Here is a 23,497-nt window from a genome sequence, read left to right as displayed (position 1 = left end):
GCAAACTTTCTAGCGCGATTCCCTGCCCCTCCTCCCAGCTAGAGCCACCGCCTACCCGCGGGGCCGGGAATTCCGAGGGGCGGAGCACGGCGCGGAGATGGGAAGGGAGGGGGGCCTTCAAGGGACCCGGGAGATCGGAGCGGCTTCGCGCCCTTAACCCTCCGGACGGCCCATTACCTTCTCCGTTGCTCTGATAGGGAAACTGAGGCCCTGAGTCAGAGGCACACCAGGGGGAAGGCCAAAAGCGCGGCCAGAGACGGAGGGAAAACAAAGAATCCTGACAGCCCGGGAGGGGGGCGGACACACAGGGACAGGGACAGACCCGAGTGCAGAGCTGGGTCTAGTCTTTGGGAGGGGGCCAGAAGACTGCAAGGGGACCGGGGAGGGGGCGGCGAGGAGGACTGGGCGGAGGAGGGGGCTGGGGAAGCCCGCGGGAGGCGGCAGAGGAGGGAGGAACTTTCCAAAGTTGCCAAACATGGCTACCTCGCCTGCGGAGCCGAGCGCGGGGCCCGCGGCTCGGGGGGAGGCGGCGGCGGCGACCGAGGAGCAGGAGGAGGAAGCGCGCCAGCTTCTGCAGACTCTGCAGGCAGCCGAGGGGGAGGCGGCGGCGGCGGCCGGGGCGGGAGATGCGGCGGCGGCGGATTCTGGGTCCCCGAGTGGCCCGGGGTCTCCCCGGGAGACCGTGACCGAGGCGCCCACTGGCCTAAGCTTCTCGCCCGAACAGGTGGCATGCGTGTGCGAGGCGCTGCTGCAGGCGGGCCACGCCGGCCGCTTGAGCCGCTTCCTGGGCGCGCTGCCCCCGGCCGAGCGCCTACGTGGCAGCGATCCGGTGCTGCGCGCGCGGGCCCTAGTGGCCTTCCAGCGGGGTGAATACGCCGAGCTCTACCAACTTCTCGAGAGCCGCCCTTTCCCCGCCGCCCACCACGCCTTCCTGCAGGACCTCTACCTGCGCGCGCGCTACCACGAGGCCGAGCGGGCCCGTGGCCGTGCGCTGGGCGCTGTGGACAAATACCGGCTGCGCAAGAAGTTCCCTCTGCCCAAGACCATCTGGGATGGCGAGGAGACCGTCTATTGCTTCAAGGAGCGCTCGCGAGCGGCGCTCAAGGCCTGCTACCGCGGCAACCGCTATCCCACGCCTGACGAGAAGCGCCGCCTGGCCACGCTCACCGGCCTCTCGCTTACACAGGTCAGCAACTGGTTCAAGAACCGGCGACAGCGCGACCGCACTGGGACCGGCGGTGGAGCGCCTTGCAAAAGGTGAGGGGGGAACCGACCCTCCTTCCTCGGTGGCCGCTGGAGTCTGCGCAAGTGACCCTTCACATCCCTCTTCGGCGGCGTCGGCGAGTGCATAGGCTGAGCGTGGAGAGACCAGGCACAGCCTGGGTTCTCTGGGCATCACTGCCCCAGGGGCAGAGGTTGTTCCAGCTACTTCTAAGCTGGGAACGCAGTGCCAGGAATGGGGGGGGGGGGCGGGACGGGCAGTGAGAAAAGTGAGGTATCCCTGGAGGAGCGGTAGTAAGGAAGGGGAAGGGGCCTTTGTCTAAGGCACCCAGGGTAGGGACCCGCTTTTGGGGCTCTGCAACCTGGCCCCTCGGTAACCATTATTTACACCCACCCCCACGCCCCCTCCAGCCCAAACAGCGTGGTCTGTCGCTTGTCTTTGTTGTGAAACGTGAACCTTCTCCGGCTCCGGTTTCCCTGTAACCCAAGCCCTTCCCCTCCCACCTCAGCGCCAGGCCTCTAGCTCTGGTCTCTGACGCCGTGGGTGTGTGTGTGGGGGGGGGGTGTGGGGGGGGAAGAACTGGAGTAAAAGCTGCTGCCTCACTCCGCAGCCACGCGCCTGCCGACCCAGGGGACTTGGGGCAGCCTGGGTGCTCGGCTGCAGGCCAAGGCGACCGGAAAACTTTCCTCCGGCTTAGCATTCCCGCCGCGCTGTCAACCCCAGCAAGCTTGTAGAGACCCTGGGATTTGGGTGGGTTCTTTGAAGGGCTAAAATAGTTAATCGGAGCTTGGGTTGCCTCTGCCCCCAGGACGATGAAGCCTTCAAACCTAAAAAGGACTTAACCCTTTTTCCTTCCAGCGAGTCTGATGGGAACCCCACTACGGAGGATGAGTCCAGCCGCAGTCCAGAGGACCTGGAGAGGGGTGTGGCCTCCATGGCTGCTGAGGCCCCCGCCCAGAGTTCCATCTTCCTGGCGGGGGCCACCTCTCCTGCGACGTGCCCTGCCTCCTCCTCTATCCTAGTGAATGGGAGCTTCCTGGCCGCCAGCAGTCCCCCAGCAGTGCTCCTCAATGGTAGCCCAGTCATTATCAATAGCTTGGCCCTAGGAGAGAGCTCCAGCTTGGGGCCCTTGCTACTCACAGGAGGAGGTGCCCCTCAACCACAGCCCAGTCTCCAAGGGGTCAGTGAGGCCAAGAATTCTCTGGTCCTGGACCCTCAGACAGGAGAGGTTCGACTGGATGAGGCTCAGCCTGAGGCCCCTGAGACCAAAGGGGTTCATGGGACTACTGGAGAGGAAATCCCAGGAGCCCTGCCCCAAGTAGTCCCAGGCCCCCCACCTGCCTCCACCTTTCCTCTGACCCCGGGAGCTGTGCCTGCTGTGGCTGCTCCTCAGGTTGTACCGCTCTCCCCTTCTTCTGGGTACCCAACAGGCTTGAGCCCCACCTCCCCACGGCTGAACTTGCCCCAGGTGGTGCCCACCTCTCAGGTGGTAACCCTGCCTCAGGCTGTGGGGCCACTCCAGCTGTTGGCAGCTGGGCCAGGCAGTCCTGTGAAGGTGGCAGCTGCAGCGGGGCCTACCAATGTGCACCTGATAAACTCTAGTGTGGGAGTGACTGCGCTGCAACTTCCCTCGTCCACTGCTCCAGGTACCCTTTCTGCTTTCTTGGGGTCTGAGTGGGCTTGGGGAGCAGGTGTCTCCCACCTGATAGTCTCTTGGGGTTAAGCCTACTGGCACCCCTGCCTGCCACACAGCATCTTCCACTCCACCTCTTTTCTCTACAGGAAACTTCCTCCTGGCCAACCCTGTGTCTGGCAGCCCCATTGTCACTGGGGTAGCTGTGCAGCAGGGCAAGATCATCCTCACTGCCACCTTCCCCACCAGCATGCTCGTCTCCCAGGTCCTGCCTCCTGCCCCCAGTCTAGCCCTGCCCCTGAAGCAAGAGCCAGCTATCACAGTGCCTGAAGGAGCTCTCCCAGTGGGCCCCAGCCCCACCCTCCCAGAGGGTCACACTCTGGGGCCAATCTCTACTCAGCCACTGCCACCTGCTTCTGTTGTCACCTCTGGCACCAGCCTGCCTTTCTCCCCGGACTCCTCTGGCCTGCTTTCCAGCTTCCCAGCACCCCTACCCGAAGGTCTGATGTTGTCACCTGCAGCTATGCCAGTCTGGCCAGCAGGGCTGGAACTGAGCACAGGAGTAGAAGGGCTGGGGACACAGGCCACCCACACTGTGCTGAGGCTGCCAGACCCTGACCCCCAGGGACTGCTTCTGGGGGCTACAACAGGGACTGAGGTTGATGAGGGGCTAGAAGCTGAGGCCAAGGTCCTGACCCAGCTGCAGTCGGTACCCGTGGAGGAGCCCTTGGAACTGTGACTGCCTGCATTTAACCACTTCTTCTGACAATGGTGTCAAGGTGCTAGGACAGGAAGAGGAACCCTCAGTAAAGTGGCTGCAGACTGAAGTCCCACACTACAGCTCTCCTACCTGGATAAGCTATAATCCCTACAGGAGCCACAGGGACCACCACAGGTCAGGGAACTGTCCTCCTGATGGCAGATCTTGTTACAGCCCTTTCCTTGCTCTGCCTGCCCAGTATGTGTGGGCACTAGGGGTCTTGGCTTGGGCTTTGCCATCCTCTACATAATACTAGTGCGAGAAGGCCCTGCCAAGTGGCTAATTTCCAGATGGCACCCTCACTATAACACTATTAATAGCCCCACTGATACCCATTTCCCAAAATTTCCTGAGAGACCAGGGTGGCCTAGGGACAGCCCTTCCTGTTGAGGGGGGCTGATGGGTGCACAGGGCCCTTCCCCTGCTTCCCTGGACTTGAGCTCCAGGATCCAGCCCCAGACCAAAGATTTCCCTGTCCCCTAGGGCAACTCTGGCCCCTTTGCCTAGTTTGTATTGTAAATCTTTATTTTTCTAGGATATGTTATGCCTCCATTTCAATTAAAGTCAAGTTAACAGACAACAGAGCTATTGAGGGTAAGGGTTACCTGCCAGACAACCCACCCAAGAGAGAACTGGGGACAAAGCCCAGCCAGAGGCTGTGGCTTGTTTTCTTGTTTGGGTTGTGAGATGGGGATCATGTTTTATATAGCCCACGCTGGTCTCACATCCCATATTTCTGCCTCAGCTTCCTGAATGTTGGAATTATAAACATGGGTCACTACATCCTAAGACTGGATTTCTGAGGTAAAGGGTTTGAGTTCAGACCTGTAGGCTCGGGGTGGGGGGGTCAAAGTATAGAAGCAAAATGCTTATGGATTTGATATGTGGAAAGCCCACCCATGGCCAAGAGATCCTGGACACAACATTCCTTCTCCCCCTGTTGGTGAAACAGTTTCACTTCATTTTACATAGAACAGGGAAGGATGCAGTGAGATTGGGGCTGAGACCATGTGGTTCTGGGGGCAGAGGGAAGCTCTGCATTTCATCTAGAGCGCCCATCCTGTAAGAACAGATGTAGGACAAGCTAGAGGGCGGGGCTGTGTGCAAGGCAGAACACAGAGCCTTGGGTCAGTAAATACATTTCCTCTCTGGTGCTGAAGCTGGAGCACTGGGCAGGGGACCCACAGCAGTGGGTCTGAGGTCCAGGGGAAACAAATGTTAGAGGACCTGAATGCTAAGCAGGTGGCAGAGCCCAGCAGGACTGCCCCTCTCACTGGCAGTGAGGGGTGGGCAGTGAGGTGAGGCCCAAAGACACTTGGGCCTTCTCAGCTAATAGCTGGTAGAAGGGCTTGGGGGTCTCCCCATCGTCGTCCTCACTGCTGGAGTTCTCCTGCTTCACAATGCGGTTGTTCTGGCGGCTGAACCTGCGTGCCTTAGTGCTGGGGACAGATGGAGGTTCCTCACATTCAGCTCCCAGGTTCCCCCACTATTTCTCTGCCCCCCAGCAGTGACCAATCCTGGGCTTGAGGGAGCCAGAACTCTCTTTGGTCCCATTGGGGCCAATCTCTCCTTTGGGCCTCCAGGGGCAAATAATCTAGACTGGGCCCTGCCAGGTGCTCCTCACACAGCTGTGAGGGGTTTGGCTAGTCTAGAAATGAGCAGGGATGAGCTCTTGATGTTGATGGAGGTCAGAATTTGGGGAGGATGAATAAGGTAAGAGACAGAAGAGACCAAGCAACAGGAAAATAACTGAGATGCTCTGTGTGTCCAAGCAGAAGTGGAGGCAGCAGGTCCAGGACCCAGGAAAGCTCATTCTTACCTGCTGCAGATGGCACTCTTTACCTGTAACCTCCCAAGTTGTAAAACTTGTGACCTGGGGCCTGGGGAGATACTCAGTGAATAAGAGCATGTGCTCTGGGCTGTGAGTTTGAGTCACCAGTACCCATTTAAAGAACTGTGTCTGGCTGTGTGAACCTACTTTGAAGCACTGGGAATGAAGGCAGGTGGATCCCAAGAACTCACTGTCCAGTCATCTGGCTGTTAGGCCAGTTTCCCATTCCATGGGAGACCTTGCCTCAAGGCCATGAGGCAAAAAGCAAAAGGAAGACATCTGATGCCCTGTTCTGGCCTCTGCATGCATGTGCATGCAACACACATATACAGAGAAAAAAAAAATTGTGTTTTACAAGTCCTCAACCCAGCAAAGCCCCAACCTGTTAGCAAAGTCATGAGGTTCTGAGTGAGGGATTGGGGTTACAGGTTGGGGCCCATAGTCTTCCCATGCCTTCTAGAAGGCACTTCTCACCAGTATGGTTTCTTTTCCTCCACAGTCATCCCTCGCCACAGTTGAGCCAGATCCTTGGTGGCAGCTGTGGATGCAGTTCCAGGACAGGCTCTGGTACAGGAAGGAAGAGGTCACAATGGCCACACCATGGTCCTTTGCCATTGTTCCTCTTCCACCAGCTTTCCAGTACCCTGTTACACTCTAGACTGATGCAAGGAAGATACACATATATCTCCCAGAGAATGAATGACCTGCAGTCACCACTTCCCAGGCTCCGGAACCCGCTCCCCGCTCACCCCCCCCCATCCCCACTCCATATGCACAGGCACACACCCGTCCTTCCAGTGAAGGCAACCAGCTCCTGGTGCTGGTACTCATCCCACAGTGACAGGTCCAGGGCTGGCACCTGGCCTAAGTCAACCGCATGGAAATGAGACTTCTAGGGCAACTGGCAGGACTGAGCCTGTACCTCCTGAGGACAACCTGCTATCAATGTGGCCTGTATGCAGGAGGTGACAGCTCAAGAGAGAGAGGCAGGACTGATTCAGCCCAGATTCAACCTCCTGATGGCAGTTTCCTTGAAGATGATAAAGGCCAAGTAATTTCCTTTACCCTGATGTCTCAAGTTGGCAGGAGGGTCTGCCTTATAGGATGGGAAGGCTCAGCAGTGAGGCCACATGGCCTTGGGGTACACACACACACACACACACATATATATATATATGCCTTTAAAAACCTGGGTAGCCTCACCCACCGGATGTACTGCTTCCGGTTCATCCTGCAGAACATGATGAAGCCATTAACACACTTTTTCTTCACCTGGCCAGGGCAGGCTTTTCTGCTGTCTTTGGGCTTTACGGGGCCCTGGCTTGCCTGGACCTTCTTGATCTTCTTGCTGGCTACCGGCAGGCCAGAAGACTGCCCGGTAGGTGTCCATGTGTAGTCTCTGTCCTCATCACTTGAGGTCTGCAATCCCTCAGGGTTGGCCTGCTGCAGGACAGAAGGCTGAGCAAAGGAGAAGACCCCTGTCCTCCTTGGGTAGGTGGCCACCCCTCTCACCTCCTCCTGTCCCCACAGAGACTCTGTGTCTGTGGACTCTGAGCTGGAGCCACAGTTAGACAGCACCTTGACATTCTCACTCAGCGACGGGTAGCAGTGGTCCAGTGAGACAGAGGACTGGAAGTTAGGTGGACCTGTGGGGCCTTCAGAGGATACTTCCTGGATCACATAAGGAAGAAGACACTGACTATAAGATACACAGGACATTAGAAACAGCTTAGGTTAGGCGCCCTAGTCTGTCTCCACACCCCTGGAAACTCAGGAACCTTGGCTCTAATGTCCCAAGCAAGGGCCTTGTGGTATCAATGAAGAAATGGGACTAGAGCAGAGTGCCTTAGCTGGAAGACACAGGTGCTCCCTCCCATCTGCACGGCCACAGCCTCAGCACCAGTCCCAGGCGATTCGTCTCCCTCTCTCCTGCTCCCTCCTATGGCTAAGCTGGAAGCCAAAACAAAGTTGGAGGACACCAGTGGATTCTGTCTTTATGAGTTTCAGGCATCGTGAGGTCCAAGATGCAACGCAACTACCCACTTTGGGTAAACCCCATGCTCAGGGAATTGAGACTTATTTGCTCAGCTAAATTGATACACTCCTGTAATCCAAGCTCTCTGAAGGCTGAGGCAGGAGGATTGAGAGTTTGATGCCAGCCTAGGATCCAAGAAACCCTGGGTCAAACACACGGACACTGAGGAAATCATGGGAGGTGAGAGAACCCGCCCCCCCACCCCACTTGAAGAGCAGCTGTGATCTTAGGCAGGCCTTTCCCAGGCCCCTCATGGGCAACAGTGAGCTCAAAGGTGGGTGGTGAGGACAGAGGTTGTAACTCTGGGAAAGATGAAGGTGTGGGGTGCACAGTCAGGGAGACAAGCCAGGAAGACAGAACCTACCTTCTCTTGTGGGCCCTCCACTTCACAGGCAGCAGGTGAAGACTCCAAGAGACCTGTGAGCAGAGCATTGGCAGGACTAGGCTTTCTGACTGCACCCAGACAGCCCCTGCCCTGCATTTCCATTGTCTCCCCTTTAGAATTTCCTAGCCTGTGTCCAAGTCTCATTCATAGGCCAGCTAAGGGCACAGTGACAGGTTTTTGGAGCCTCCCCCTCACTACATGACTTAGTAGTCCCTGCATTGTGAAGAGCTGTAGGCCCCTCAAGGCCCTCTGGGAGTCCACTGAGCTCAACTCAGGCCCAAGTATTTTTGGTGGGTGAGTATCCCCACCAAAAATTCATTCATGTTTTATGAATGAATGAGGCTCCTCCCACTCCAGTAGCCCACCTTCAGTCAGAAAGTAGGTGTCATCTTCTAGGACATGATCCGGCAGGATTTTGCTTGGGGAGCTGAAGAGGGAAGAGCTGACTCCTAAGATCTCATTCAGGTAGTTTGCCACATGCCAAGTATTGATCTGGGAAGACCCCAAAGCCAGTGGGCTCCCTGCAAAGGATCATGGCACTCAGGTATGCAGTCAACCCCCAATGTAGCAGCAAGCTTTGAGGAGATAGCGTTAGACACTGGGGAAAGGAGATTGCCATTCGGAGTCAAGGTGGTATAGAAAATTAAAAGGCACATTGCCTGGCAACACATCAACAACAAAAGAGGAAAAATCATCACAGTATGCCAGGGCCAGCAGATTAACCGTAGTGACCCAAAGCTCCATGTTTAAAAGGTTCTGCAGTAGCTGCCTCAAGGAAAAGCAGGGATTGATTAGCAATGCCTGGCATAGCAACCAGGGGCAAAATGACGCTAGGCATAGTGTTTTCCATCCCTGTGCTTAGCAGTTCCCCAGTCTTCTTCCTGCTTTTTCTGCCATAGAAATCCTCTGGCGAGGATGTTCAGAAGGCTCAAAACCTACGAGGAGAGGACTTGTAATCACCATTGGGGCTGTCCTCGGAGGTCCAAACAGGAAGCCAGGGGTCAGAGTCTGGGGCTTCTTTGTCTGCCTCACTGGAAGTACACAAGAATAGCTTCTGCCTGCAAGAATTGGAATCAGAGGAAGACACAGAGCGCTGGACTGAGCTCACATGGCTAATTGCATGAAACTCCAGGGAATTCAATCAGCTTAGCTTCTGCCCCCAAGGAGCTTCAAGTCTTGTGTGGAAAATGAACTGGTAAACAGATGCTGACAACAGAAGGGAGCCTGTTGGGAAGATTCTAAGGAAGACAAGAGGGCGAGTAGGAGAGAAGGTAGTTTCCCAAGTAAATCAGAAAGGCAGATACTCCAATGAATGTGACATGGTGAGACAGGGTCACATTCTCCAATGCCAAGGAAGAGGTTTGGGCTCTACCTTGGGTCAGGGGTTTTCTAGCCCTACTCATCAGTCAAAGTCTATATTAGAGACACACTCAGTGGATAAGAACAGGCTGGGAGGGGACAAGAAGTGTGGAAGATCAGCAGGTGACAACCACCAGTTTAGAAGGTGGGAAGCCAGACCTTCCCAGGAGCCTGCACCAGTCAGCATGAAGCTGGGCCCAGAGTGCCATTCAGGGAGCCCTGACAGAGAATGTGAAGCCACTTCTCATAGTCCGCTGATACAGTCCCAGCCAATGACACCCTGGGGTTTCCTTACCTGACACAGGGCTGTGCCCTGGTGAGGAAATAGGACCTCTGAACCTTGATGTCAGCATTGGGCTCTCCACCCTGGACTTCTACAGCATGCTCACCTGGAGGAGGGGGTGTCAGAGTAAGGTAACTATGCCTGAATGTGGGCCAGATTCCAGGGCTCCAAGACAGGGGGGAAGGAGAGGGACCAGGCATGGTGCCTGGGTAAAGCTGGAGTGCATGAGTCACCCCAACATTGACTCATATCTCTATCAGAAGCTGCCAGCAGATCAGATCTTTAACATGGTGTCACAATGCCATGACAATAAGATTTCATGATGGCACATAACAGTTCTGGCCCTGTCCCCAGCCCTCTAAGTCTTTTACTGACTTACAACACCACTAGGCCAATGGGTTAGCCCAGTCACTGGCATATGAAATGGCATGTTTAGTGACAAGTCACATAGCTAGCAGGAGTATGCTGCCTCTTCTGGGACCAGGGTATTCTAGCACCCCAGAAAGTCTGGATGGTCCTGGAGAAGTGGGGAATTGTATCACTGGAGTGAGAATTTAGTCACTACTGTGTCACAAGCACCAATAACTCATGGCCTGGCCTAGAGGGGTTACATGAATAACAGGGAAGCATGATGGAGAGGAACTGGGTGCTTGGCAGCCTTAGAGGGAGTTCAAAGCCAGGACTTACATTCCTGCCTGTTCTCCTGTCCTTGTGAGGCATTTCAACCCCTTCTCACCTCTGATACAGTGACATGGACAAGGGACAGTCTGGCTTCAGAGAAGTCCAGTAGACATATGCTGCTCCATCCCCAGATTTGAGACCTGAGGTGTATACACAAAGGTGACCCCAATCTTGTCCCTTTCTTACAGAGCCTGACACAAGAAAGGGAAGCTGGGAATGAAAGCCCCATGATGTGATAGGCAGTGCCATCCCATTTGGTGATATACGCCTAGGTGATAGGACTGTCCAGAGCAGTCTGTGAAAGACACACATAGACACACACGTGTACACACATAGACACACACGTGTACACACATAGACACACATGTGTACACACATAGACACACATGTGTACACACATAGACACACACGTGTACACACATAGACACACATGTGTACACACATAGACACACATGTGTACACACATAGACACACATGTGTACACACATAGACACACACGTGTACACACATAGACACACATGTGTACACACATAGACACACACGTGAACACACATAGACACACACGTGTACACACATAGACACACATGTGTACACACATAGACACACACGTGTACACACATAGACACACACGTGTACACACGAGTTGGGGGTGGGGAGCAGAGAAAGAACACATGCAAATAAAAAAGGAACTTCCTTCTAAGGAAAGGCACCAACTTGGGATGTCATAGGCAATGATGTTCTGAGCCATGTCCAAGAACACCAACTGGGCCCCTTGTCCATCGCCTTCAGACACAGATGGTTCAGTTGTGGGGTAGGTGCTAGGGCTGAGGACTCCTGGATAGGTGGCACATTCCTCATTTTCTTCCTTTAGGCCTGGATGTATGGTGATAGGATTTTCAGCCTGGTCCAGAGCTAGAGAGCGTCGAGGATTATAGGGCCAGGATGGATGCTCTGAGAGAATAGAGACAGGAGTCAGGGGGCTTGGTAGAGGCACTGCAATGCCTCAGAATTTGGCTCAGATAGGGAATTCTTCTGCTCTGGGATGACACATTCCAGAGCATTGTTTGTCCTGGTGCTCCCAGAATCCCAGGTGTGCCCAGCTCTTCAAATAGAGCTCACTGAGCCAACCCTGTATACAAAATTCTGAGGCTTTAACAGCAAAGTGCAGTTGGTATGACATGCCACACCATGCCACTTCCAAACACTTAGGAAGTCTCTAAGCACCTCAAATAATTGCAATGTACAGTTGTGACTAGAGACTAGTGGTTAGGCAGGCCATAGTCCCACTTCACAGGTATGTGCACTGAGGGCCTCAAGGGGTTGGGAAGCGAGGGTGTGGTGAGGCTGGGCTAGAGCCAGGACTCTCAGCCTCGACACCCCAATCCTGCTACCACCCTGCCTCCCTATGCCCTAGCTCAGGGAAAATAAATGATGACAGCAGCATCCTACTTGGGCCTTGCCAGTCCTTCTGATATAAGCACTGCTTGGCAGTATCTGCTCAGGCTTTTCTGTAACCTTGAGAGGGGCTGGACTGCCGCCTGTCCCAATGAGGAAGAAATGACAGCCCATGAAGGCCTGGGAGTGGACTCAGACATAGACTGGTGGGGTCTGACGCAGTGTGTTTCTAGAGAAGGAGCCTGCTCTGTAACAGTGGTTCCTGTGCTTCCACAGACCACACGTACCTGACACTCGGGTAAACTTCTTCTTTCGAGGTTTTGAAGAGGTGCTCCAAAGGCATGGCTTCTGAGAGCTGGAGGGAGTGGAGTGTTGCTGCTGTGTCTGGCCAACAGATGGGTTCGAACCTGGCCCTAGGAGCGGAGAGTCACAGATTAGACCCCACTCCTGGTCTTGCACATCCTCCTCCTCCAAGACAAGGCTTTCCTACCCTGGCTAGGAGGGAAGGTTTTCAGGCAGACGTTACCAACAAGGGAACTGAGGTCTATTGCTGCACAGCCAAAAAGTCAAAGGATAGGGCAGGTGGCACTTAAAGGGCTAAGGCAGAAAGATTGCTGCAAGTTTGACACCTGTCTGGGCTATAAAGTAGGATTCTGCCTCAAAAGTAAAATAAATAAGGAAAAAATAAAAACAAAAGCAAATTAACGTGAAGGATGTTCCCAGGTCGAATCTTCCTGTACTTCTCATGTCCACCCCTCTGCTTTGCCCTACAGACCTCATGTTTCTGCTCTGGCCTCTGTGCCCACAGCCACTCACCATCTGAGTGTTTCACACCAGTCACTGTATAGTGCTGCGTAGCTGTGAGCTGCAGCCCCCATGTTGTTTGTGTTAACATCTCTGATTCCCATGACAAACACAGAAGGAAATTGCTGGTGGGGTCCTAAATTACAGATTTCAGGGCTGAAGCCTGAGAGGCTATGGTCACAGCAGAGTCTGAATCAGGATCTGGCTTGGGAAGGGCATGCATCAACCCACTCAGTGCAGCATCTCCTCTAGTCACATCTGCTGTTTGCATATGCCTAAACACTCTGTGTTTCCTCACACCCACATGCTCTTGCTCAGGGTGGTTCTGCAGTCTGGCAGGGTTCCCTTATGCTGTCCTTGAAGGCCAACCTTCTAGGCTTCCTCCTCCAAATTCCAAAACACAGTGTCTGTATTTTGCTTTGTTTCATTGAGACTGGGTCTTGCGCTGTAGGTTAGACTGGGTTGGATCTCATTGTGTAGCCTAGGCTGACCTTGAGCTCGATGCCTGCCCCAGCCTCTGAATGCTGAAGTAGCAGGTATGAGCCATTACGTCTGGCTCTCCTACAACACCTCTCTCCTGTACACCTCTCTGATGTAAATCCCCTTCCCCAGGAAGGGGAAGGTAGCCAATTGGTTTCCCTGACAGTCAGGAAAATGTGGTATAAAGGCATTGGAAGTGGAACTGCTTACCCACAAATCTACCTTTGCCATTGCTGCTGTGGAGCTTGAGCAAGGCCTTGGTCATGTCAATGTTTCTCTGGAGGTACTGGATGTAGTGCAGGACACGCAGCAGGATCTCCTTCTGTACAGAGACAGGGTTGAAAGTGGGACACATTGCCCACCTGTCATCCCAGCCCCTCCAGAGGCAGAGGTAGCAGGATTATGAGTTGGAAGCCAGCCAGGATGCATACTGTTAGATCCTGACTCGCACAAGGGTCAGGGCCCAGGACAGTGTGAGGCTCCTGGGGAACTGAGACAGGAAGTCTCAAACCCCACTCTCCACACATAACCAGCAATGCAGCATCTGGCAGAGCTTCAGCTATTCTGCTGTCTAGCCCCTAACTTGTCCTAGAGAGCCAGCTGAAGACTGAGGGTGAATACAATGGGGTTGAGAGACCTAAGGAGGCAGAGCTGGAGCTCAGGGTCACTAGCCTCCTGATCCCGGTTGTTAGCATATACAGTTCGGCTTCTGGCTTTTTGCTTATACTTAATTCCTGTCTGGCCCTCCTTTTTTCATAAGCCCCCTCACCTGCCCATCCTTCCCCTGAGCTTCAGCATGGACACCTCCTCTTCTGACTAGCTGGCCCATGCTGGGTCAGCTTCTCAGCACTCTGAAACACCCTGGACTTCTTTCCACCTTGACATTTGCCACACCGCTTTCTGTTATCTGTTGCCATGTTGATCTCTCCCTTTGACCTTGAGCTAGCTGAATCATGACTTTAGCTAACTCATTTCTGTATTTTAAAGGCAGAGGATGTTGGTGTGGCTCGATTTCTCACAGCACCCAACAGGCTGGCCAGTAGCCAGATATCACCTACCCCACTACTACCGTTAAATACTTCCTGGGCTGCTACTGGAAACAAAGCTAAAAGCAGTACAGGCAATATGCCTTCATGGATACACAGCTCAGCAAGGACAACAGACACTAAACAATTCAAAAATAACCAGCCAGTCATTTTTGAAGCACACCTGTCATTTCTGTAGCACACCTGTAATCCGAGCTCAGGAAGCTGACACAGGAGAATTGTAAATTCTAGGACAATACCAAGACCCCATATAAAGAGAGAGTCAAAAGACAGACTGAGAGACACCTCCCCAACACAAACACACACACACTGTGTGTGTATGTTTTAAAAGCCTTTAAAAAAGGCCTAGTCAATGTTTGAATGAGATTGTCTTCAAGGGGGTCTTAAGGAATTGAAAGAGAAGAAAGTGTCACTCAGAGAGAAGGACTGAGCTGTCTTTCTTAGATTGGCAGGTCTAATGCCAGGCTTGGAGCGCAGTTTCAATGAAGCCTATGTTGCTGTGAAGAGATACATACAATTGTTCCATGTAAAGGTGCTTAGATTCCCATCCTTGATTTCAAAAAGACTGTTTTTGTTTTTTTGGTTTGGTTTGGTTTGGTTTTGAAAAAGGATCTCACTGTGTACCTCAGGCTGGCTTGCAACTGGTGACCCTCCTGCTTCAGTCTCCCAAGTGCTGGAATTACAGAAATTAGCTCCATACCCAGCTAGAAGGCTCAGTCTTGATGCTTTAGAAACATGACCTGGCAGCTCAAAAGGAAGGTGTAACCCCAGAGACCATCTCAAGTTATATAGGTCTTAAAACTGCTACAACAGAGATATTTTGATCAACAGACATGCTGAACACAGAGTGACCGGGTGACTGAAGGACTGAAGGCACAGGCCTTTGGTAATCTGCTCTTTTTTCTTTTTCTTTTTCTTTTTCTTTTGAGGCAGGGTTTCTCTGTGTAGCCCTGGCTGTCCTAGAACTCACTCTGTAGACCAGGCTGATCTCGAACTCAGAAATCCGCCTGCCTCTGCCTCCCAAGTGCTGTAATTAAAGGCGTGCGCCACCACGCCTGGCATGGCACAGGCCTTTGAATGATGTGTTCTCAGTCATCCTTACTTTCACTCTGCCTGAAACCCCCCCTTCCCACTCCCCTCAGGTACTTACACACAATCCATTCCTTCAGGAATTTCTTCCTTTTTGTTTTGTTTTTATTTTTTTTTTTAAAGATTTATTTATTTATTATATGTAAGTACACTGTAGCAGTCTTCAGACACTCCAGAAGAGGGCGCCAGATCTCATTACGGATGGTTGTGAGCCACCATGTGGTTGCTGGGATTTGAACTCTGGACCTTCGGAAGAGCAGTCGGGTGCTCTTACCCACTGAGCCATCTCACCAGCCCTTGTTTTGTTTTTAAATGCATGGATTTTTGTTGTTGTAGTGTCTTTGTACAGGATCTTACTATGTAGCTCTGGCTATCTCTGCATCAGGCTAGCTTTGAACTCAAAGAGATCCACCTGCTTCTGCCTCTGCCTGTTGGGTTTAAAGGTATGCACCAACACACCCAGCCTTCTTCATGAATTTCTTAAACTAAAATGTGAGCATATCCAGGGCTGAAAAGTCAGTTCAGCAGTTAAGAGCAGTTCCCAGTACTGGCATGGGGGCTCATAACTCCCTGTAACTCTAATTCCAGGAGATCTGACACCCTCTTCTGAACTTTACAGGCACCAGGCATGCCCATGGTATACACGTGTGCATTCAGGCAAACATTTATACACCTAAAATAAGCATATAATTCTTTTTAAGTGAGCATGTTGCCAGGTGTGGAGCTGCACACCTTTAATCCCAGAAGTAGGACATAGACATGAACAGATCTCTGAGTTCTAGCCAGATCTACACAGAGAAACCCTGTCTCAAAAACAAAAGCTATTATTTTCCTTTTTAATTTTTTTGAGACAGGTCTATTATATAACTCTGTCCCAAAACTCACTCTAGACCAGGCTGGCCTTGAACTCAGAGATCTGTCTGCATCAGATATTCTGCCTCCCTAGACAGGCCTAGAGATAATTCAAAGTGGACATCTTGTCAGTTGTGAAATGCTAGACTCATTCCTTGAGGGCAGGAACTGTGTCCTTCTCTTCTCTGGCTTCTCAGGATCCTATGACATCACCTATACATACCAAATATACAAATGCTTGAGGACATGGAAAAATTTCCCCATAGTCAGCATCCCAGTTCCAAAGGCAGCCACATCCTAGTCCCATGCCTGTGAATAGGCTGCCTTATATGGTAAGGAACTTTACAGAGGTCACTGAACTAAGGACATGGAGATGGAGAGGTTACTTGAGTTATCCACATGAGCCCAAGGTAATCATGATCTTTGTAGGCAAGAGGGAGGCAGGAGGGTCAAAGGGAGAGAAGACCATATGAGAACAGAGTAGAAGAGACCTTGTTGATGGTTTTCAAGGAGTGTGAAGCCTTTGAAAGTTGCCAAAGGAAAAGATAATGTGCTTTCTCCTGAGAAGAGAGAGAGAGGAGAGAGGGGGGAGGGAGAGAGAGAGAGAGAGAGAGAGAACCCTGTCTCTTTGAACCTAGGGTCTTGTGTGTCTAAGGCAAGTGCTTTACCACCGAGCTACCATCCCCAGTCCACTGCTTACATTTTATTTTGAAACAAGGCTTTAAAAGTTGCCTATGCTATTTTAAACTCACTCTGTAGCCCAGGCAGGCCCTGCACTTTCAATTCTCCTGCCTCAGCCTCCTGGATGCTAGAACGAAGCACATGTACCACTAGGCCACACTTTTGTCTTCCCTCTGCACCTTTTTATCTTTCCTCTAGAGCTTGTACAGGCCAAGCAAGAGCTCTGTTAGGGCTAAACTACATGCCAGGACATCATTTCTGTCTTGAAGTATCACTTAGGAGCAAGAGTTATCTTTGCTGTTTTTAACAACTGAGGAAACCCCCGGGGCTGAAAAAGAACTAAGTAGAGTCTCAGGCTGCAGCTGTGAGGGCTCCAGTGTTGATGTGTGACCTCTGCCTCTCCTTTTTCCACTACCAGTTCCCTTTGCCTCTTTCTGTGTGTGTACACGCATGCTTATGTGGGTGTGCACATACATGTAGAAGTCAGAGGTGAGTTTAAGTGTCATTCCTCAGGGGTTTGGAGACAAAACAAACTGTTGGTTTGTTTTGGTTTTGAAACAGGGTCTCTCAATGTGACCTGAGCTTACTGGCAAATTTAAGCTAGACTGGCTAACCAGTACAAGCATGTACTGAGGTACCTACCTCATGATACATGGCTTTCTGTGGGTTCTGGGATGGTGTACTGGCTAGTTTTGTGTCAACTTGACACAGCTGGAGTTATCACAGAGAAAGGAGCTTCAGTTGAGGAAATGCCTCCATGAGATCCAACTGTAAGGCATTTTCTCAACTAGTGATCAAGGGGGAAAGGCCCCTTGTGGGTGATGCCATCTCTGGGCTGGTAGTCTTGGGTTCTATAAGAGAGCAGGCTGAGCAAGCCAGGGGAAACCAGCCAGTAAGGAACATCCCTACATGGCCTCTGCATCAGCTCCTGCTTCCTGACCTGTTTGAGTTCCAGTCCTGACTTCCTTGGTGATGAACAGCAGTATGGAAGTGTAAGCCAAATAAACCCTTTCCTCCCCAATTTGCTTCTTGGTCATGATGTTTGTGCAGGAATAGAAACCCTGTCTAAGACAGATGGGGGACACAGGGACCCATGCTTTTGTAACAAGTTGTGACTGAACTGTCTCCAGCTCCTGCTCTACCCACCCCACCTCTTATTCTGAAAGAATCCCACAGGGCTAGGGGTATAGTTTAGTGGTAAAGCACTTGCTGACCCTGAGTGAGGAACTTGGCTTCTAAAAAAAAGAATCCCCCATGGGATCATGGACTCCCAGAAATTCCTGTTCAGAGCATCATGGTTACTCATATTTCCAAGTTCATCTCTGAGATGGTCTGTGTGGATTTCCCAGGAGAGGCCCCCACTCATTGCTCTGGCACCCTGCCTGCCACCCAACTCCTCTCTTTCAGTTCCCACACCTTGGTGTACTTCTTGTCTCTGGTTTTCATGGTCACAGGGATCAGCAAAGCCAGCTCTCGAAGCTTGTTCGTGTGGTTTTTCTTATCCTTCCTGTTTGGGGATAAGAGCCAATTTTGGTTAAGACATCTAGAATTAAACTTAGTTTCTTTGGAGACAAGGTGATCATACTGCCTCAGCCTCTCAAGTGCTAAGATTACAGGCATGAGCTACCACATCTGGTTTTTAAGGTACACCACCTGCCCCCAAACCTTCAGTCTCATGCCAAGACTGTCCCCTGCCTCCATTCCGGGACAGGCAAGACAGGGCCTTAGGCATCATGAGAACCTATCATTCTCCTATATTATATTCCGTGGATCAATGAGTCCCCAAATCTTGCCCATCTTCCACCTCCCTCCAGCTTTTGTTAAACCCATAATCCCTGCATGGCTGTCTTCACACCCTTACAAGGCTCTCAGCCTCCCATCTGGCCTCCTTCATCCATGTTTTCTGAGGCAGCAGCTTTCCTGAAACATAAATCTGACCTTGCTGCCCCCTTGTTTCACACCTTGAAGGTAATGCCATTGAGATAAAGCAACTTTCTTTCTTTCTTTTTTTTCTTTTTCTCTGTTTCTTTTTTAAATAGGATCTTGCTATGTAGACCAAGAGGGACTCAAATTCAGCAATCCTCCTGCTTTAGTCTTCCAAGTGTTGGGATTACATGGGTACACTGTAATCCAGGGAGGGTCAAGTTTAAAGGCTCTGTGTGGCTCACAGTGCCATTCCTTTTCTGACTCTTTCATACTCATTGAGTATCACTACACAGGGTAGGTGAGCTCAATGTTCCTGTAGTCTCTCACTGTGTCCAATGGGCTATGCCACTCTGGAAAGTCAGTGTGTGCTTGCTCAAGACCTCTCAATACAGGCATGAAAGCAGTTGACTTGTGACAACCAAATGCATAATTCACGAGATACCCACAACAGAACATACACTGCTCCACCCAGGTGAAACCATAAAGATGATATCCTCTCCCACATTACACACCACCTCACTGCTCCTGCGGTGCTTGTAGTGCCCTAGATCTGCATTACCACCAATTCTCCTCATGCGGTCCTCAGGCCCTTCAGTTGCTAGCTCTTGTACCCTGCTCCCCCCAAAATGGTTACCCTGTCCACACCAAAACAACCCTCTGTTCCAGGTTTAACTCCACTCGGCAGTGCTGGAAATCCAATCTCAGGTCCTCAACCTTGCACACCAAGAACTGTACCGATCTAGCTACTAACCACTCCATCTTTGACATTTTAAACCTAGGCCTGCTATGAATGACTGTACAAGTCAAACAGCCATAAGGCTGGTTCTCATGAAGGTAAGGAGAAGTGTTGCTTGGTTATAGATGCTGTAATAGCAGGCTTTGACCTACAAAATGAGTGGCTTGTTACCTGGAACTACAGCCTAACCAATGAAGTCTTTCCTCAGGAACTAAATCTGGCCAGAATCTAGTCTAGAGGATAAGAGAGGGTGAGAAGGAACAGATAAAGCTCCAGACAGAGGGAACGTGTGGAAAGGCCCTGTGTCATAAAGGAGCAAAGAGAACTCAAGGAAAGTAAAACCTAAGCATGGGAGCTAAGCAAGCAAAGGAGACAAGACTGGAAGAGACAACTTGGGTGAAGCAAGGTCCTACAGGATCACAGTACAAGCCATGCCCTGATATCCCTGAGTTCTTGTTTAAATGATCCAGCAAGTGCCTTATTATGTATAAGCTAGTTTTAGCGAGGTTTCTACCCATCAAAACCAAGAGTCTATTATTAGAAAGATTCCTTATCTAGAAAGGGGAAAACAAGAGACTGAACTGTTGACCACAAAGGTTCTAAGAAGCGATAGGCTTCAGGACACATGCATTTTCATTTCCTTCATGACCTTCCTTCTGAGTGAGCACAGTACTTGCATAGAGGACCACAGCAAAGAAGGTGCTTAACTGTAATGTTAATAATGAATAAGGAGGGGTGTATTGACATCTAATATAGTACAAGGCAAGATGACTTCGAATATTTTAAATGTGTCCAAACTGGATAGATGGAGAGGGAATCCAATCCCTCTGTATGAATTCCCCGTTCAGATTCCTACAGCTGAGGATATAGATCAGTAGTAGACGGTTGCCTGGCATGCATGTGGTACCTACAACACACAAAAGATTCCTAACATTTGGTGTTCAATGGATAAATGAATACATATCGTGAATGAAAGAAAGGAAGAAAGGGCATTTAAGAACCTTAGATTGCTGCTCTTACAGGGGATCCAGGTTGCAATCCCAGCACTTAAAGGTGATTCACAACTCTTTACAACTCCAATTCCAGGAGGCACCGCATGAACATGGTGCATGCACAGATATACATTCAAGCAAAACATGGGCATACATAAAATAAAGAAAAGAATGTCATATGGGAGATGTAGTGTAGGTATAAAGAAGTTCCTTAGCATTTTGACATCAGAAAGCCCAGGTTCATACCCAGCACTCAAACAAACCAAACAACAAACAAAAACCAAAGCACATTAGAGTTTGAAATCACCTCAGCACCGTCTCTGGAAATGCAGGACTATTCCCACCTACTTCCTTGTCTGGTGGTTGTAATGGTTATTAGATACAATGGAAGGACTAAGCAAACAGTCTAGAAACAGTGTTTAGTAACATCTTGTTGCTACTATTGTTCAGAGTGGGTAGAGCTGCACTGAAGGTAGAGAACAATTACCTGTCGGTAGGACTCAGAGATCTAGCTCTGTGCTGATCAGAGAAACATGAGAATTTGTCTGAACCCAACATCTGCAAAGAGGGAAAAAAAATTATTAGTGACCTTTGGGACTCCAAAGTGAATCAGCCAAATAATGTACGACCTTCCCTACCCCCATGGTACATTTTTAAAAGCACCTAGAGTTCCTAAAATAGGACATAACTATGGGTTCAGGAACCTAAATTAAAACCCTAAACTCTAAATAGAAAATCATAAATCCCAAATGGTAAATTTAAGCTCCTAATAATTGAATCTAAAAAAAAAAAAATCAGCAAATTTCCAGACATTGATCTCAGAATTCAGATATCAATAATGGGATGCCAGTGGGCTGGAGAGGTGGCTCAGTGGTTAAGAGCACTGACTGCTCTTCCCAAAGGTCCTGAGTTCAAATCCCAGCAACCACATGGTGGCTCACAATCATCTATAATGAGATCTAGCGCCCTCTTCTGGAGTGTCTGAAGACAGCTACAGTGTACTTACATATAATAAATAAATAAATCTTAAAAAAAAAAATAATGGGATGCCAAAGGCTGAAAAACAGACTGTCTAGCTTGAAAAGTGTGGCTTAAGACCTCTAGAAAGGAGTATGGGGGTGTTTGAGACAGGGTCTCTCTGTATAGCTCTGGCTGTCCTAGAACTCACTATGTAGATCAGACTGCACTTGAACTCAGAGAATTCACCTGGCACTGCCTCGCCAGTGCTGGAATTAAAGGAATGTGTCACCACACCCAGTAGATGATGATATTAATAGATGAAATGTGACTTTAAAAATTCCAAGTGAGGGCTGAAGAGAGATGGCTCAGCAGTTACAAACACTGACTGCTCTTCCAGAGATCTGAGTTCAATTCCAAGCAACCACATGGTGGTTCACAACCATTTGTGATGGAATCTGATGCCCTCTTGTGGTGTCTGAAGACAAGCTACTGTGCACTTATATTAAATAAATAAATAAATAAATAAATAAATAAACATTTTTAAAAATCCCAAGTGAGAACTGGGCACAGAAGTTGATGCCTTTAATCCCAGCACTCTGGAGGCAGAGGCAGGCAGAGCTCTGAGTTTAAGGCCAGCCTGATCTACAGAGTGAGTACTAGGACTGCCAAGGCTACATAGAGAAATCCTATCTTGAATGCCCCCACCCCCCCAAAAAAACTCCAAAACAAACAAAAAAGCGATGGCTCAGAGATTAAGAGCAGTGGCTGCTCTTCCAGAGGTCCCAGGTTCAATTCCCAGCACCTATATGGTCGCTCACAACAGTTTGTAGCTCCAATTCCACAAGATCTGGCACCTTCACAAACATACATGCAGGCAAAATGCTAATCCACATAAAATAAATAAATATTTCTTTAAAAAGCCTAAAGTAAGAGGAGAAGGAGAGCGGCACTGGGGGAGAACCTACCAGAGGGGTAGGAGGGACCGAGAGGAGGGCTGATATTGGGATGTAAAGTGAAAAAAAAATTTTGGGCAGTGAATGCTCTTACCACTGAGCCATCTCTCCAGCCTCGAAAAAATATTTTTTAAAAATGCGTTTCATGTCCTACAATAAATATCTCTAAACTCTAAAACTGTCCCTTCAGATCCTCACATTGTGATTTCATTCCTAGAAAACTTAGGTCTCACGCATGCATCCCACTGAGACCCGGAACCCTAAATTAACACCTATACGCAATGAGTAGCACGACGACTCCAGGCTTTAAAATTAATTCTCAAAGACCCAAGTCGTGCCCACCCAGAGCCTATTTTCCTGCCTCGATGGTCTCCACTGATACCGAAAACCCCCAACCTGTCAAATTAGACCTCTGACCCTCCGAGCGTAACCTCTGGAACCCCAAACTTAGATTTCCAGATCTCCCGTCTTCAGCTTCCAAAAGCCGAGCCTCGAACAGGAGACCCCATGTCTCGAACGCCACTAGTAACTTTCCAGAAACCCAGCCTGGATTCCCTCAAGCACAAAGTCTACTCTCAAACCGGTCTCGAGCTCTGGGGTCCCTCTCCATCCGTCCTAGAGCTCCCTAGGGGGTCACGGCCGCAGGGTGTGACTCTGACGACTCCCATCTCCTCACCATCTCCCCGCTACCTCAAGCCAGCTAGAGCCAGGGCGTCCGCCGCCCCACACCCGTTGGTCACCAGCACTCACCTCAAGATTTGCAATATGGCGTTAAGCCTCGACTTCTGCTTTGGCACTGGGCTCACGCTTCGACAGTCTGAAGGCTCCGGCAGCGGCTCGCGCGGCTCGCGCGGCTCGCGGGGTCCCAGGGATGCAGACCGCGTGCCTCCCGAGGCGCGGACCGAGCGAAGAATGGCAGGGCGCGAGGCTGTCGCGCGAAGGCACCAGAGCGCCTGAGGCGAGGCCACGCCCCCTCCACGTTCCCGCCACGCGGTGCCAGGCACGAGCAGAGGAGCGTTGGAAAAGGGCAGTGCGGCCCTGCGCACGCGCACCCGGGGCAGGGCACCGGCCACAGCTCCGACACGTGCTCCCGCTCCCGCGCTCTCAGCGTCAGCCAATCAGCTCTTGCTCCATTACCCGCCCTTTCCTCAGGCCACTCCCCCGGTTTTGCCCCGCCCCCTGACCTATTCACCTCAGACCCCAGCAGGATTTGCCAGGTGTCCGCAAGCGCGAGGTGTCAGCACTCCCCCTGCTGGCCCTCCTGTGTCCCCATCCCGCCCTTTCGCTTTAGTGCGCATCTGCTTAAAGACCACTGTGTGTCAAGCACCTTGTTCAGGCGGCTAACTTCGCCACCTTTCCCTTTGTAGACCCCATGGAAATGCCAGTTCCTGTAG

General features: G+C 51.0%; 2 protein-coding genes across 5 annotated transcripts; one reads left to right on the top strand and one right to left on the bottom strand.

Moving 5' to 3' along the window:
- The first annotated feature begins 426 nt into the window (after positions 1 to 426).
- On the top strand, positions 427 to 4,328 carry Six5 (SIX homeobox 5). Its single transcript, XM_021169102.3, has 3 exons — positions 427 to 1,257; positions 2,081 to 2,868; positions 3,005 to 4,328. Exons 1-3 carry the CDS (start codon positions 476 to 478, stop codon positions 3,592 to 3,594), a joined length of 2,160 nt encoding a protein of 719 aa, XP_021024761.1. The 5' UTR covers positions 427 to 475; the 3' UTR covers positions 3,595 to 4,328.
- Positions 4,329 to 4,557: 229 nt separating this feature from the next.
- Positions 4,558 to 22,917, bottom strand: Meiosin (meiosis initiator). Of its 4 annotated transcripts, none has more exons than XM_021169103.3 (14): positions 22,854 to 22,917; positions 20,678 to 20,748; positions 17,953 to 18,043; positions 13,079 to 13,190; positions 11,872 to 11,997; positions 10,904 to 11,140; positions 9,521 to 9,614; positions 8,827 to 8,924; positions 8,232 to 8,387; positions 7,846 to 7,898; positions 6,959 to 7,117; positions 6,654 to 6,889; positions 5,921 to 6,010; positions 4,558 to 5,054 (listed from the first exon to the last, which is right to left on the bottom strand). In XM_021169103.3, exons 2-14 carry the CDS (start codon positions 20,746 to 20,748, stop codon positions 4,886 to 4,888), a joined length of 1,692 nt encoding a protein of 563 aa, XP_021024762.1. In that variant the 5' UTR covers positions 22,854 to 22,917; the 3' UTR covers positions 4,558 to 4,885. The 4 variants fall into 4 exon arrangements, with proteins under 4 accessions (XP_021024762.1, XP_085698222.1, XP_085698223.1 ...); XM_085842096.1 differs by having other exon boundaries at positions 6,654 to 6,886; XM_085842097.1 differs by having other exon boundaries at positions 8,827 to 8,897.
- Positions 22,918 to 23,497: the final 580 nt, after the last annotated feature.

This window comes from Mus caroli, unplaced genomic scaffold (genome assembly GCF_978045245.1).
Source record: "Mus caroli unplaced genomic scaffold, Mus_caroli_1 scaffold_8, whole genome shotgun sequence".
NCBI classification, from domain to species: domain Eukaryota; kingdom Metazoa; phylum Chordata; class Mammalia; order Rodentia; family Muridae; genus Mus; species Mus caroli.
Note: the sequence above shows the minus strand (reverse complement) of the source record. Positions and strands in the feature narration are given on the sequence as shown.